This window comes from Amphibalanus amphitrite, unplaced genomic scaffold, assembly GCF_019059575.1.
Source record: "Amphibalanus amphitrite isolate SeventyFive unplaced genomic scaffold, NRLGWU_Aamphi_draft 002022F_arrow, whole genome shotgun sequence".
NCBI classification, from domain to species: Eukaryota; Metazoa; Arthropoda; class Thecostraca; order Balanomorpha; family Balanidae; genus Amphibalanus; species Amphibalanus amphitrite.
The window spans coordinates 49,650-66,254 of record NW_024883515.1 but is presented as its reverse complement, the minus strand read 5'-3'; the positions used below and the strand labels follow the sequence as shown (position 1 = coordinate 66,254).

Genomic DNA, 16,605 nt, shown 5'->3' with positions numbered 1-16,605 from the left:
GTGCATCGGTTTGCTCGATGTTTTCTTTTTGACGAACAGCTGTCTATTTACTACAGCCTTACATAATGTACGCGTGGTTCGACCCTCCTTCCTCCCCAGCTCTATGCATGTTGGACCACCGTATCCGCTTCTCAGCATCCATAATGGACGTTTTTAGAGGCTAGAGCCTAAGCGGGAACGAGTGTAGGCATAGTTACATAAGTTCGACATATTTGACGCTGCTTTTCTTGCTTCCAATCCAGACTCAGTGCTATTTTTGTGCAAAATACGTTGGTTTTGAAAAGCATGCATCATTTTTGTTCAAACTATTTTTCTCAGTTCTCATCTCTGGCGTGCCTCAAAACTCGCTATTTGTGGAAGAAAGATGTATTCAGAAGGCCATGTCCTGAAGCCGGTCGGTAGGAGGGAGGGAGGGAGGGGCGAAGGGGCCGTGTGAGCGGGACCGGTCACGGCCCGGGGGACGGGAGGAGGGGGGAGGGGCGCCCGGTGCACTGCCGAGCCCACGGAGCCCGGCGGCATCACAGACCCAGTCACCACACTCGCCAGTCAGCGGGGCGGTAACAAACAGCCGCGCACACCATCCGCCAACACCCGACACCCTCAACAGACAACGAGGATGCAAAAATACGGCGAAAGGCTGCAGTGAAGGGCACTAACGCTAACCGTATTGCTGGTTGTCCGCCGCGCGCTGTGTCCCGGCGGGGTCGGATGGTGGGTGCGCCGGCAGCCGGAGGAGCACTGTCCGGAGGAGAGGCGAGGTAGGAGGGCCGCCCGCTCGTGGTGGCTGGTAAGCTCGCTCTTCCGACACCCACAGCACTCCTGGCCAGCTCATCAATTGTGAGAGGGGACGGCCTTACAGCGGGGCGGCTGTAGTGGAGGTGGTTTGAGAAGTCTTGAAGCTCAGGGACTCGAAACAACAAGTTAGGAAACATCGGAGATTCCGCTTGTTTCAAACAATCTCAACCTTAATTTAAAATAAATTATTCTTTATCGGTTTGCCAAAGAAAAAGCCATTCAACTAACAGATGAGTCTAAATAAAAGAAAAGTCTCAAAGCACCTCCAGTAAGGAACAGGATGACTTTTTGACGAAGGGACTTAAAACTTTCAGATTGCCAACCGAGTGAGAAGCAACATTTTGCAGAACTGTCTGTACAGCTATGTTCACAGCAGAACAGAATGCCGTGTATCACCTCGGAGCCAGTCGGGAAACAGTCACTGCACAACATCTGCCCCAACGTATCCACATGTTTCCAATCAGCACTACGAGTAAAGCATTTGTAATCCTGAAGTAAATCTTCTTCCACCGATCTTCGTCTATCGATTATGAAAAATCGCGTTCAATACGTCACTCTCAAAATATCTCACGCATGACGCAACATTCACTTACACACAGGAAACAACGTGGGTTAAGGCTTGGGTGCAAAAACACATAAACAAGGTATCACAAACAGCAGCCACGGGACTAGGTATCTAGAATATCATCGTGCAATATCGTAGTACACTTATAAGTATAGCCCAGAGTTGACTAACCTCTCGCGGCGGCTATCTCTTTCACAGACGCTCAGAACGCACCCAGCCGGTTTGTACTTCGACTCGAGACCGTTGACGGCTGTGACAGAGCCGTATCACTCGCGCCCGACATACTCTCAGCACTGGTGACCCCTCGCCATCTACGCCCGTCGGCCTACAGTCCGAGTGTGCTTCTCTCGAACGGCGCTCGCCACGCTTGGTGGGGGCGGCGCCCTGTATCCTAGTGACACCGTCACATAGTGCCCTGGGTGAGACTGTCACGCAGCGCTCTAGGTGGGACCGTCAATCCGCGCTCTAGGTGGGACCGTCACATAGCGCTCTAGGTGGGACCGTCACACCGAACGCTTCACCTGACTGGTGAGGGCACATATCTAATGTCACCTCGTGACCCGGCAAGTGCCGTCACCGCCCACCGGGATGGCAGGGCTGGAAACGGGCCCTACAGGGCGAGTGAAGCCACTTGGTATGAACATCGGGTTGGTGTCACTCAAAACGGAACCGGTAACATCATCGGTACTATACCTACTAAGCGAAAGTCTAGCTTTGGCTAATAAGTTTTCCTATTCTTGATCTACCAAAAGACTAATGAGAACTATGCAAACATGCTGACAATTACTGACGCATTTAAATGATCACCCTGGATGCATGTAGGAAATGTACATATTGCTCCATTCGGTCTTTAGAAGCTAGGCCTAAGTTCTGCGAAACCCTTTTCAGTCAAGGTACGCCAGGTAGAGTTGGAAAGGGGACTTTACATCCAAACTATTTAGATCAAAATTGAGCTTGTGGGAAGTAAGTACTGCAGATTTCAGATCAGTTTAGAAACGTGTTTTTGATAGATAAAAACATAGACCTCTCTGTATACAGAGCCTACAGAGGTCTATGATAAAAATGAATCAAGTGTGGTGTGTTGGCAGCAACCATCGGTACTGTTCAAACTTCAATCATTGAGATAGAAATAAACTCGCACATTCTTGAAGTAAAATATACGTTGTTTTTCGCAAGCTTCCTTTGTGCATTCTATTCATTTTAAAAATACGTTGTCAATCAGTGCTATCAATTTTTAAAATGTCAATTTGAATACTTATAAAGGAGAAATTGCCCTTGAGGAAGCTTTTACAGGCATCGGAATACGTGCTTTTACGCCTTAACTTTTCAGCATTAAATGCAATCATTGATAGGTAAACTCATATACCTAAGCATGTGAACAAAGTTGTAGATCATATGCGTGTGTCTGCAAAGCCAGATATGCAATATGCATATACTTACAGGAGCTGCGCTTAGTGAATCCCCCGTCTATCGCCGTGGCACCATTACCGTGCGCAGCTCGGTAAAGGACGCCGCGTTCACTCTCGCACCGCCAGCGCCGGGCCTCTGGGCTCGGTCACTGGACTCACTCATACTAAAGCTGTACGTACCATGCTCGGTCCCTAGCCAGCCGAGCAGACGACATCGACGTCGGGTGTCACAACTCGCACCCAGAAACGCGGCCGGGTCACAACTCGCACCCAGGAACGCGGTCGTGGGTCACACCACGCACCCAGGAACACGGTCGGGTTCCACCACGCACCCATAAACAGACCCCGCGCGCCCCATCACACACCCCAAACAGAAACAATCGAGGCCGTCCGGCGCCGGTGGGCTGTGCGGTCGTCGGGTGGCGTCGCGCCGAGGTCAGGGCGCTCAGGTCAGGTGGGTCAGGTCACACTAGGTCAGGTGGCGCTGCTCTGGCGGTCATCAGACGCTCTCCTCCACCGCCGGCCGACTGCTGGGGGAGGAGGCCGCCTGCCGCTGAGCCACCGCTGTTAGTGTTGACACCAGGTGGTCCAGCTTCTTGTCCATCATCAGCAGCTGCGGGCGGACAGACAGAAAGTGCTATCAGCAGCTGATAGGCAGGACATGTCAGCAGCTGAGGGACAGGATAGGCATCGTCAGCAGCTGACGGACAGGATACGTCGCTGTCAGCTGAGGGACTGACAGAGACCGGCATTCAGCAACTAACTGGCGATGAGAACGTCATATGCGACGGACGACATCATGCCGGAGAGGCAAGACATCGTGGGCTGACGGACGGACAGAATACAGCATCAGCAAGTTTCAGCGGATCGAAATCGGTCGTCCCCACTCATCAGCTGTCTCCCATCGCTTACACATGACACGCCGCCATCGACCGGTGCAGAAACGGTGATCGAGACCCGTCACCAGCCGTCTCCTTACCATTTGGGGGACGCCGAATGGAGAGCCAATCGCACGCCCAGCTGACTCCCTTTCGCGCCTCCTCTCCACGCCACAGAATAACACGGTAGCGCGTCAACAGCGGGGCTACACGTCGCACCCAATCTGACTTTATAACGTCAGGTCACTTTGTATGTAGATTGAAAACGTTGGCGACCGCATCAGGACTCCAGCATGCGAGACCGGATTAGACAGAAATCGATTGTCACTTTCTATTAAGAATGGAAATGATGTCCCTCATTAATTCAGAATTTATGCAGAATTTGTAGCTTGTTTGGAACGCTCACAGAGTGGAAGTAGCATCCCGACTGCTTATTTCGAACAATAAATTCTGTCCGAGCGAGAGGCTAAATGATAACTGAAAATATACCTACCCAATGAACCTGACGCTAGGTGCTCACGCACGTGTCGACAAAGAAATGCTTCATGCATTTGGCAAGTACAGCCTCCATGCTAAGACTCACGCCGCCTCGAAGTTTTACGGCTTTGTAAAGCGGGGTTCTTTCATGACCTCACGCCTATGCCTTCCCTAACCCCGCTGGGTGCCTGTTTTAGGCGGGCATGTCCCTGTTTTCGATTCGCGGCCGCATTTCGCCAACATGTGTACGCTGTCGTGGCCGAGGAACCATGGCCGTCCCAGGGCAAACAGGCAGCCGTCGTTATTACCCAATCAATATCGCTGTTACTGCCGCACCGAGGACAGTAGGAGACGACCAATGTGCGCCGTGCGCTCTATCGAACTTCTGCTATTGATGACGCACTACGTAGCGTGTTTGGAGGTCATGCTCCGAGTTCGACATATGGTGGTCGGAGGGCACTGCAGATCATAAGGTAAATGTAGTACTGTGAATCGGATGTATCACGAGACTCATTTCCAGCTTCCTACAGTCTGAACAGGTCTAGCATTATTAATGCGAATCTAATTGGAAATATCTTACTATATCAGATACTTGGCTTCCTGGCCACTATCATAACACTAAAAAAGAAACCTATAGGTACTTGGCTGTCTGCCTGAGCTACTTGCCGTCTGTCTCCTAGTCCCGGTCGGACAATCATCAAGTGTGGGATATGCGAGACCTGTGCTTTTGGAGCCCACTCCCGTCCGCAATCTCGCACCCTCCCCACTCACGACCCGCGGCGCCATGGGGTGCGGGCGGGCGGCAGCCGCGGACGGCGCTGCGCTGTCAGTTGTGTGCCCACCAGATGGAGTGGACAAACAGAGCGTCATGGCGCCACTCACACCGTGGATCATCCGTGTGGACAGTGGATCAGCCGCGTGTGGACAGAGCCAGACGGCACCGGCCGACGGCGCAGAGACCGGAGGATTGATGACGCCCCGGTCCCGGCGGGCCCAGACATTGCTGGATGTCTTAACCGTACAAATTGCACATAAGCGCCCACAAAAACGCAAGTAAAATTAAGGGCACCTTTTGCACATTGTTTAGAGGGAGCGGAGCAGTTGGTCGCAGCCCGTTCCTCTGCTTCCCTCGCCTGCTCTTCGACGTTCACCTCTCGACCCCTCACCTGCTGCTCGGCGTTCATCTCTCGACCCCTCACCTGCTGTTCGACACGGTAGATCCTGGCGCCTATCGTCATCGGCTTCAGGCCGCCGTTCCTGTCCAGGCTGGAGATGTAGCTGCCCGGCTTCCCGAGCGTCTGGTCCAGCCGGCGCTGCAGCTCCTGGAGGGTAGCAGGTCAGATGGCGGGTCAGCAGAAGGCCAGAGAGATCAGGAATAGGTCACATAGGTAGGTCGACAGGATTAATACAGGGTCAGGAAGACCAGCAATGGGTCCGAGCAAGAACGGCAAAAGAACAGACTGGGTGGAAGGAGGATGAGTATGACACGGATGAGCAAGTGAGTTCACAGTGACAGTACAATATGAAAGTGACTCGTCGAAAGGAAAACGCTGTCACTTGTCAGCGCATAAGACAGTGGGACCTACGGCGTGTTGGTGTCCGTGATTCGTATGTTATCTGGTGTGTAGACCGGCTTAAAGTGCGGTCTGTAGTCTGTGAGCTGTTCGGCAGGGACGGCCTGTGAGCTACAGTGTGTTGCTGAGTGGCAGCGATAACACCCGGGTTCGTACGATACTACGAGTGAGTGCCAGCGCTGGTTCGACCTGTTTTTATGCGCCGGTGGGGCCTCTATGACATCAAAGCAAGCCCAATATGACATCCAAGCCTTATGCTATTCTGACAGATATGACACGGCATATTTCTCGGCACTTTAGCAGACAGTTGTTTTCCGACGAGCACCTAGGAACGTCTCTTTCACAGCGTCAGCAATTTCCTTTTATGTTTCACTTATGGCGAGCTCCAGAATGTAGCAGCCACTAACGCTGACGTTCAGTTCACAGCCACCAGTTGCATTCTGCCTCGGGTCATGACGCACCAGTTGCGCGCAGCCGCTGACATCCCACCAGTTGCGTTCCAGTTGACAACTGATTGATGTCAGGCTCAGCCGCTACGGTAGAACCGTAACATGATCGACTTTGTCGCCGTCAGCCCTAGCTTTTGATCAACTTCGATGTATAAACCTCTCCAACTTCACCTTTCCGAAACATAGCTTTGTGGTCTTTTAGATACCTGAAAAGTAAGTGAATGCCCCTGGTATGTATGTACATACTAATGGCTTGTTGAGACGGCCGTGACGAATAATGACCAAGAAATATTATCAGGTATCCCCGGGTTTCTACCGGTCGAAAGTCACAGGTGGTCGTTGATGGGTCCTAGTGGACCGGCCTCCCTCCCGGCGGGGCTGTTCGGGTCGTGAATCATCCGACAGGGCCGTTATGTAGGCACGGTGTCGACGTTAATCTGCCTCTTACCGCCCAGCAGCGGCCACCAGTTACCATACCGACCGGGTGGAAGGGCGGGCACAGACGGGCCAGCTAACCGAGCACCGACCGACCGCATACAAGGCGGCCACGAGAGCTCAGGATCAGGCATTACTTCCAAATTATTGTGCCGAGTGTTTTGAAACAGGTTGTGTCATGAGACTATTCTCATGTGGTCCGCAATGGTTCAAGTGGACTGAACTACCTAACCAGCAAATCAATATGTTTTTGCATTATATAGCTCCAATTATTTTCAAAATTTCAATCAATTAAGTGCCCGGCTCTATTTATGGCTAGGCGTTAGGCTTACAAAATATGCAAATTAACTGCTTCATTGTGAATGATGAATCTCAATGCAATTTCGATGGAGACGGCTGATTGTGAGCAAAAATCAGCCAGCGCCTTGCAGAAAGGATCGTCTTTACGCACCGCTGACCCTGTCGCGATGTCAATTCCACCTGTCACCTCTTTGCCATTGCGCAGCGTCGTTTATCTAACCAGCCCACCGTTCGTTCGTGTTCGCTCTGTAAAACCGCCGAAAGGTCAGTTGACGTGGCGGAAATACCAGTCATTTGTTCCACCTCATCACCTGATGAACTCACCTTGATGCGAACCATCATGTTGAGATGGCCCTGGCTGTACTGTTCTATGACGTCACGAACGTCGTACGGCTTCCGCGCCTGCTGGAACTTCCGGCGCGCCACGAAATATTTGATCTTTCGTATTGCTCGGATGGCGTTTTTGTGCGCTTCCGTCAGACTGTAATAAAAACACAGTGTTCAGATCGCATTTGCCCAGATGTTGGGCTTCGCCAGTTGTATTCATTACGAAATGTTCTTTGGTTTCTATTCATAGGTTATAAATGGATCCATTCTTAATTTTATTTATGACTTTTTATTTATACTTCTGCCTTGTACTTCTTACAAAGCATTTTGATTCATGAAAGAACTGACCAACCTGGGGCTGCTTGGAACTTTTTGGAAAGTAAAATGTTGCGATAGACCATCTCATTAAAATAGTTCCGATAGCATTCTTCCTTGTTCAATTCTTGTAACAGTCTAGTTTGACTTTTACGAAAGATCATTCAAGTCTTAAATGAAATATTTGGCAGCGACAACGAGGATGTCATTTCAAAACAAAAATAAAAACTAAGGTCTGCTGTCTGTCTTATCCCTCGCCGGACCTATTGGTTTTCTACATACGCGCCGGCCGAGGGGGGGGGGGGCGGGTACGACCCCCCCCTCGCCGTTTCGCCCCTGGTGGAGCTAGCGCGTCGCGGAAAAAACGAGCGTGTGCGCCGTTACGAGACGCAGAGATTGGTACCCGATTTTAAGGTCCTAGGTCAACCGGTGACCTCTGAGGTCAGGTCAAGTGCCCCAAGGTACGGTTCAGTTTTTGGTGAATAACTTCGCAAAAAACGGCCGCAGAGCCGCGATTTTGGCAGCATCGTGTTCGCCTCGCTCAGGCGCGTCGAATGATATACTTTTTGTTCGGGTCAGGTCAACTTGGGGTGTTGACCTCAGGTCAAGGTCAGGTCAGCACCCCAAGGTCACGAAGTTGGTCGAAAGGGGTCATGTCGCATATCATTCGATTCGGCAGGTCTTCCTGAGTCCATTGGTGGCTTCCCCGACTCGCTAGCTCAATTTGATCAAGAGTTATTGACGAAAAACTAATATGACCTTGATGACGTCATAAATGACGTCACGAAAGGTCAACATTGCAAAAGTGACGCATCTAACCTTGCAAGGAGTGCATCAAATCACGATTCTGTGTGCTTGAGATAGTTGGAGATCGTTCCCGGCGCCAGAATAGCAGTTTTCATTTTTCCCCATTGACTTATAATGGTGAGGTCACGAAAATGACCTGACCTCATATGACCTTTAGGAAAAATCCGAGATATACAAGTTGTGAGACTCATAATGGATACTAGATCCTGCAAGTTTCATTTCCCTGTGACATCTCCTCTGGCAGTGAGGGCGTTGCGAAGTTGCGACATCTGAAGACCGTGCAGAGGTTCACTTATGACGTCATAGGTCAGTGACCTGACCTGACCCAAAAATGCGGTTGGTGTCAAAAGATGCGGCTTGAATCAAAGGTCAGGTATGCCAAGTTTCAGCTCTCTATCGCCAGCGTGTTCGGAGCTATCGCGAAAAAACCCTATGGGGGGGGGGCGGCACCCGCCCCCCCCCCCTCGGCCGGCGAGGGTTATAGAGGATTATAATTTAGAAAACAGCTCTCGTTGTTCATCAAGTGCCGTTTCAGTCAGATATGACTTTGAAATTTCTTCGGTGTATTTTGATAAGACACCGCGGGGCCTCACGACCGGGCGCCTGACTGGCTGGCTATGGTTTTGCCGACTGCCTGCATGGTAGTCTGTCCCGCAACACTCTGCTGCGCTGCGGAACAGCATCACTATGCCTCGCGCGCTCAGTGCACCAGAGCGGCGAGCGCTGCAGCTGATCCCGATCCAAGTTCAGCGACTTCCCTCAGGTTGACAAATATAAGCATATTGGCTTCTGGCTAGCCTTTGCTTATGTAAGAACATGGAAGATTTGCTGACTAGTGAGGGTCCTGAACAAATACCCGGGTTAGGTGTTACACAAAGCAGCATTTTAGGCTAGGCCGGGTAAATGTAGCCTTTGTCGTCCCACTGACCCTGTGAGACCGCCAGTCGTCCCACTGACCTTGTGAGGTCCCCGGTCGTCCCACTGACCTGGTGAGGCCCTGCGGCTCCTCTATGTCGATGTCCACCTCGTCCGAGGCCACCTCTGTGTTGGAGCTCGTCTGGCTTTGGAGTGCCGGGCTCCGACCCTCGCGGCGGCACTTGTTGGGAGTGCCCGACCCCGCCGCACCTGCAGAGCACGCAGAGTGCCTCGGTCAATGCATTCCGAGTACCACAGTCAACACCATGGTCAACACACACTTCAATCTCCCACGGTACTTCTGAAAAAAAAACATGCGAAGCCTTGTAAATGAACGACACATGTAGGTAGTTGCGTACCAAAATTCCCGATACCCACTAAGCACTGACATTTTTTTACAATGATATAACAATGCCTTAGCTAATTGCCCATTTTGTCGTGCAAGGAGCTTGTATTGAAATATCTTTTAATAAATATTTCCGAAAAATGTCCCTATGAATGCTGGCTAAAAGCACGAAGTTGTGTGATATATTTTCCGAGATCCCGGTTCGTTCTTGGAATGTTGAATAGAAATAGCGCCCTGGGGACCTTCTTCCGGCGCGTTGCGTCTTTTTCTCTCCGGCTGCAGCTCGAAAACATCCCGCACAGCCGCCGGGCCGCGCCTGATCCGCGCTATTCTGCTGTCGTTTATCGATTCTTTAGATCTCCTACATCTGCCTACTCTCAAGAGAGGTTGCTGTTATGGCTGCGGCTCATCCGATTGGGTGGCAACTCGTGCGAACTAACGAGCCGCTGCAGTACCGTGTGAGGGCTTATTGTGGCGCCTCGAGCCAGCCACTCGGCGGCTGGCGCCCTCCGTTCGACCCGGCCACCTGGGCCGGCGATACAGCGGCAACAGGCAGGCACCGACCCTCGGTCTCCGCTGAGCTGAGCGCAGCCAGCGCTGGACCGATTCGGTCAGCGTGCGTGTTTCATTACGCCTGGCTGAGTCGGTTCCGTCCGACCACACGTCGCTTCAGCTCAACCCGATTCCGATTCCAATTGAGAACAAGAGTCAACACTCAACCAAGTACTCAACTGGATAAATAAGGAAAATTTTGTTTATATAAGCGTTTTATTTCCATTCCGTCTCGAGAACTAGGCAAAAAATCAACAATGCAGAGAAAATGTTTAGTGCGAATAGTCGCCAAGTTGATTGAAATATGTCATACTTTACCAGATAGTATTTCACACTTCTTCAAGCAATTTCAGTAGTGTCAAGTTCCATTAGCCACAGAATCAATCTGTTTTCAGTGAAATCGAGCGTTCGCCTGCATTGGCCCTCTGCTCTTCTCGGATCGGTCCTCAGTCCAACGGTCCACGGTTCGGTCCGTGTCGTTCCACAGTCCGTCCTGGATTGGTCCCCCCGATTGACCCTCAGTCCGACCCGTATCGTCCCATGCGGTCCGGCCCAGATTGGACCCCGCCCCGACCGGAATTGGCCCCGGTCCGGCCCGTATCGTCCCACAGTCCTACCTGTATCGGCACTCAGTCCAACCCGTGTCGTCCCAAGGTCCGTCTCGGATCGGGGCTCGGCCGGACCCGGATTGGCCCTCAGTCCAACCCGTGTCGGCCCAAGGTCAGTTTCGGATCGGGTCACGGCCGGACCCGGATTGGCCTCCGTTCCGTCCCGTATCGTCCCACAACCCGTCCCGGATTGGCGTTCAGTCTAACCCCTATCGTCCCACGGTCCGGCCCGGATTGGCCCCCGTCCCGACCCGGATTGGCCCCCGGCCGGACCCGGATTGGCCCCCGGCCGGACCCGGATTGGCCCCCGGCGCGGCACTCCCGGCGCGATATTAGTATGCTGACGCTGACTGTTTGTGTAGTCGATCTGTTGAGGCGAGCCCAAACAGAGCACTGGTGATGGCAGGGCGGGACGGCCCGGCTGAAGCCGGCGCCAACAATAGACTTCTCGGTCCACTATAGTCTTAGAAAGAGTTGACAGATGATTCCGTCAATATCATGAAGATCGAACGTTTAATCCATACGGGGGCGGCAGAAATATAAACACCCGCATCGATGGCATGAGATCATTTTTCATGCAGTCAAATATGGCACGTCTGTTGCATAAATTGTAAATATTATTGCAACTTTTGCCCCCGGGACAGGTCACAGGGGGCGAGTAACCTCCCGTATCATTTCATATTCCAGCTGGCCCGGACTCCACACCTCCACCAAACGCGCTATTGACCTTCAGGGTTCGCTCTGTCATTGTCCACTATACAGCTAATCTACATCTTCCGGTGGGTAATGGACATTCCCGGCGTCGGATGGATCCGTCCCTCGTATACATATTTTGTCACTTAGGTTCACGGTACCGAAATGCCCTATTTGTAGGACGCAGTCGCGATGCTGTCAAGAATCCCAAAGGTCACTCGTATATTTATGTTTGGCCTACATTAGTCTGAACAATCGTCCCAAGAGAGGAGTTGCCGCTCCTGAGCCCCAGGGCTGTGCCTTCAATGAATGCATTAGACAAACTTGGCGATGCTTTCATCCACCACGAGTATTATGCGTCCGATTTGCAAGGCAAAGTAACTCGGCAGCCGACAAGGCTCGCCTGCATACAGAGTGATTTCTCAGACGAGGAGGAGCGACGCTGTCAATGAAAGCCACGACGCGGGCCTCAGTTTTTTTTTTCTGCAGTCACTGTTTATTGGCAAACATCATTAACCTTTTAGTGGGATTGCCTATTATAGAAAGAAAACTACTACTTTCCTCATTTATGACGATGGTAAAAATCGTGATAATAGGTAAACAATGTTGTTCCCCAGTCCTTATTAACGGGCTTTGCATGAAGGTACTATCACATCTTTATGTGAATTGTATCGCTAAATGAGAGAAATGATGTGATTACAAATGCTTCAAAACACTATGCTTTTGATTCTGGACAGTGTCACGTAACTCATCTGTGTTGGTTAATGACACTGTTGGTTTAGACCTCGATTTCCCTGAATGCATCTATTTTAATGTTTCATTGCCGTATGCCATATTTCATTCCCGTCACAATCTTAGGCTGTTTGCATTGCACACTGCCCACTGCCATTTCTAAACGGGGTTTATTTATGACGTAATTGTGAAATTCTGCGCTTACCAGTTTGTCGGGCCTCTTCGTCGTAGAAGACTACGTCGTTATCGCTGTCTCTTCGACCCACCTCCAGACAGCCCTTCTCGATCTGGGTCCGCGACTTGCGCCGCTTCAGAACACTGGCCTTTTTCGCCACCTGTAATAATAAAACTTGTCGTAGATACATGAGTTGTTAAGGTGTTTGAGTGGAAGAAAGTATTCGTAATTACATAGGTGGAGGAATGGAGGCAGGAGGGGAAACCCTTGTCGGCACCGCGTTTTCCTTTGAACTCGCAAGGCCGCATGCTTACAAAATGTTCATTAGTTCTACGAAGAATGACATCAAACGCCCCTCCCCCACTTCCGAATCGTTCCGCTTTGATAGAAAATGTTACTCGTCGTTGATAATTGAAAATATATCATAAGATAGCAGATCGGCGACTGAACTATGAGGAGGTACTATACAATATACCATGCATTTTCATGAATCCGGGACTGAAAGGAGAAAACCTGGACATTGTGCTTTCGCTAGCGCTTACGCTATTTTGGAGATACTCCGGCGCATGTAAACCTGGCGATCAACTGAGATATATCGCAAATCACCTGAACCATCGTGGCCTAAGCCCGACTCCACCCAAAGGTTATTTCACTCGGAATAACAGAAAACGAATGAAAACCAAGGCTTATGTATCAAGATGAAGATCCTGTTTCTATTTCTCTAAAATAATACACAGAACAAACTCGTGCTCCAAACATCAAGATTGGACTCTCCTCCCTTTGTGATACAAATATGAATGCGACCAACACGGGGCCCGTTGAGTAGCGCCACTCGCTCGCATCTCTGGAAACAATGCCAGCCAAAACAAGGCGCCCAGACGAGCTCCATCTGGGCTTCGCAATTCCACAGCTCAGCTGCCCTCCGTGGGATGATGTTTGGACAAGGTTTGTGCTCCTTAGAATGTAATAATTACATTACTAAGCAAAATGCTTTTCAGGCCGTATCTATGTAAAACGTGTGGTTATAACCGGTTTAATCGATTACATATCGATTTGCTTGTTTTCAATTCATTTTCCAATAAATTCAACTTTTCTGCGGTGATGAGTTACGCCTGGCTGGCGCCGACTGACTGTGTGACGTAAACATGCTGACGTCACAGTTCGAGGGGTGTGGGATATCGGTGATCTGATGATGTTCGCTTGCTGCTGCGCGCTCTCCGGGATAAATATCCGACAAAAGGTGTACAAACACTCCCCGAGGCGAGTGTTTACGAGAGCGTCGCGGGACAGCGCGCGGGAGGGGAGCATGACGGTTCACCAGAGGTGAGAGGGACTGGATTGGGAGGGTCGCTGTCGGATGGAGAGGATTACAGCAGAGGGTTTTAAAGTGGAGCGGAAGGGGTATTTAAGTTGGACGGGAGCCGTATTGAAGTCGGATAAAAGGGGTACTGAAGTCGGACGGGAGGGGTTTTGAATTCGGACGGGAGGTGCATTGTATTGAGGTCGGGCGGGAGGGGCATTACGTCGAACGGTAGGTGTATTGAAGTTTGTTGGTGGGGCATTGCCACTGACCAGGGCGTTGACCTTTCCGAGTGTGGACACTGCCACGGCGGGGCTCTCCTTTAGGTGGATCCTCCAGGTGGCGAAGAACTCGCGGTCGGCCGCGTAGCAGCGCCATAGACACTGGATCAGCTGCGCCGCCGCCGGGATCTGCCGGTTGAAGTGCTTCTGCCGCTGCTTCTGCTGCACCTTGAGCGCGAATCCCGAGCCCAGGATACCCTGTGGCGACAGACCGATATGGTCAGAATACGAACGGTGGAAACAACTGCGTTATTTGTTTGAGCTACATAGTACGTATGAGGCATGCATGATATTAGACCGATTTATTCGATGATGGTTGTCAGTATCACAGTTCTAGAACGTGACCTGCAAATGAGAGTCGAGTAGGAACTTTGAAGAATATAGTGATGACGAATCAGCACTATATATCGTGCGAGTGTTCGGTTTCCTACTTTGATCCCTGGTTCGCATTGTTGTTCGCATTTCCTACGCCGTACGGTGCATCACAGACGGAGCAGCCCACGTCGTAACATGAATTGAATACCCATTACCAAAGCAGTGTAGCTGAAATTGCCTGCAAACATGAACATACAAACACACATATAGTATACGAACATTTGGTTTACTTACCGCTGGAAGTGCGAAGAAGCTGATGGCAAACACTGAGAAGCAGGATGCTACCATTTTGCCCAGCCACGTCTTAGGCACTGTGTCGCCGTACCCTATTGTTGTCACTGTTATCTGAAACAAATAGAAATAAGCATGCTTTTATTGTCAGAAAAATAGCTGCGACATAGTCGAGACAGACGGAAAAACATGGACCGGAAAAATGACGGAAACGATAAAATGACTTTATTCGAATGAAAAGAGAATTGAAAAGAGACACACATCTTCTCGAGATGAAATGCATAGGGGCGGTGATTTACACCGACACAAGAAAAAGCGATGTACTCATAACGCGCTTCACGGTGATCTGAGGAGGAGTTTGGTAGGCAAAGATCAGCCGTCGACTGATCAGGCCAGCCGCCATAGCAGCCGCCTGCGGGGAGCATATTGATCCATGTGTGAGCCTTGTTGCCTGGGCTGGAACTCTTCCGTCACATTCGGTGGTTTATTATCACTTTCTGTCCCTCGTTGGCGTTAGTACGTCTCCGCAAAATAGCTCAAACTGAATTAACAATTGAACACTTGTATCACCTCTTCAATCCTACCGCAAAAGAAGGCAAGGTTTCGAGTTAACTGTTAACCCTCGCATGTGTGCGGCGTTTGCCAGCTGCCAGTTAATGTGTAGGGGGGGGGGGGGGTCGGTTGGACCCCCCCTTGCCGTTTGGCCCCTGATCGAGCTTGAGCTTCGCGGAAAAAACGAGCGTGTTGCCCGTGACGAGAGGAAGCCGATGATACCCAATTTTAAGGTCCTAGGTCATTGGTTGACCTTCCAGGTCAGGTAAATGACCCAAAGTCGGGAAAATCGGGACCTATTAGAAAGTCGTAAAGTGTGGCGGCTTAGGGGTTTTTCGGGGTGCTGATCACGAATATCGTGTTAGTTTTGATCACAGATAATGTCTTTAAGCATTTAGACCAGGTCGGGTCAGGTCAGGTCAGGTCAACCAGTAGGGGTTGTGACGGGTATTCGTAGTACGTGTCAACCGCCTCTGACAGCTTCGTAACATGTTACGAAGGCACCAAAACTACTTCGTAAATGTTGTTCAAATGGTTGCTAAATTCGAATTCAGCTCCAAAAACTAGCCTAGAAACATGTAAAACTCGAAAAAGTGAACCGAGGTCACCCGAGGTCACCAAAGGTCAATGACCTGACCTGACCTTCAGGTGACCTTGACACCCATTCTAATGCATGGGAGCAATATCAAATCACATGTTAGAACGTTTGAAACCACGAAAAGCTTGTAAACGCGCGGCTAATGCGAGCCGACATACGCGGAATCGCGATTCCGGCCAAACATGGTCTCGGAAAAGAGGTCACAGGTCAAAGGTCATTTGGGTCAGGGTCATGAAATTTTTTAGGGTAGGTGTAAAATTGATCAATGAGAGGGTGCTGAAAGTTTCGTCGCGATCGGCCGCTTTTTACGCGAGGCTTTTTACGCAAGATTTTCGCGAAAAACCATGGGGGGGGGTCCATCCGACCCCCCCCCCTACACATGCGAGGGTTAACTAATTCGTCTGATTGCATCAGTTCTACGAAAAGTGGCATCATGTTCGCACGTTTCGGCAAGACTAGACACACGTATAGGACACACACTGCGCGCCTAATGGCCAGCGTCACCCATTTTCTTATAAACCTCGTCTTAATTACTGAAATTCCTTGGCTCGGAGCTGCGCCCCCTGTCAGAAGTGATGCGTCACATGATCTGTGCGCCGCCTGAGAATGCAGCAGTGAGCACGCGAGCGGCTGCACGCGACGATGACCAGGCGACACGGAACGGTCACGAGTCTCTCCGGACGAGGAACGGTCACTTTCTCAGTTCCACTGTGCTTTTGGGTTAAAGGTAGTGTGCCAGCTTTCCTGGACCGTATGGAGTTAATGGCCCAGATAAGGAGAACCGGATTTTTAGAACTTATCCATACCTTCAAAACTCATGGAAATGTCTTAAATTCTTCAAATTTTGAGTACCCCAGTGCGAAATTCGCCCCGACGGGTTGTCGGTCGTACCCCAACCACATTTCACACCACTATG

The 16,605-nt window shown here is 50.7% G+C and overlaps 1 protein-coding gene across 1 annotated transcript in view; it reads right to left on the bottom strand.

Annotated features, from left to right (window-relative positions):
- Positions 1–348: 348 nt before the first annotated feature.
- Positions 349–16,605, bottom strand: part of LOC122376114 (potassium voltage-gated channel subfamily KQT member 1-like) — a 40,958-nt gene continuing 24,701 nt past the window's right edge. Inside the window, exons 4-10 of the mRNA XM_043355808.1 lie at positions 14,543–14,653; positions 13,925–14,131; positions 12,383–12,512; positions 9,318–9,456; positions 7,207–7,363; positions 5,324–5,446; positions 349–3,382 (exon numbers count right to left, since the gene is read on the bottom strand). Of these exons, the coding sequence (XP_043211743.1) occupies positions 3,269–3,382; positions 5,324–5,446; positions 7,207–7,363; positions 9,318–9,456; positions 12,383–12,512; positions 13,925–14,131; positions 14,543–14,653 (981 nt within the window). The 3' untranslated portion in view covers positions 349–3,268. The remainder of the gene's footprint in view (positions 3,383–5,323; positions 5,447–7,206; positions 7,364–9,317; positions 9,457–12,382; positions 12,513–13,924; positions 14,132–14,542; positions 14,654–16,605) is intronic.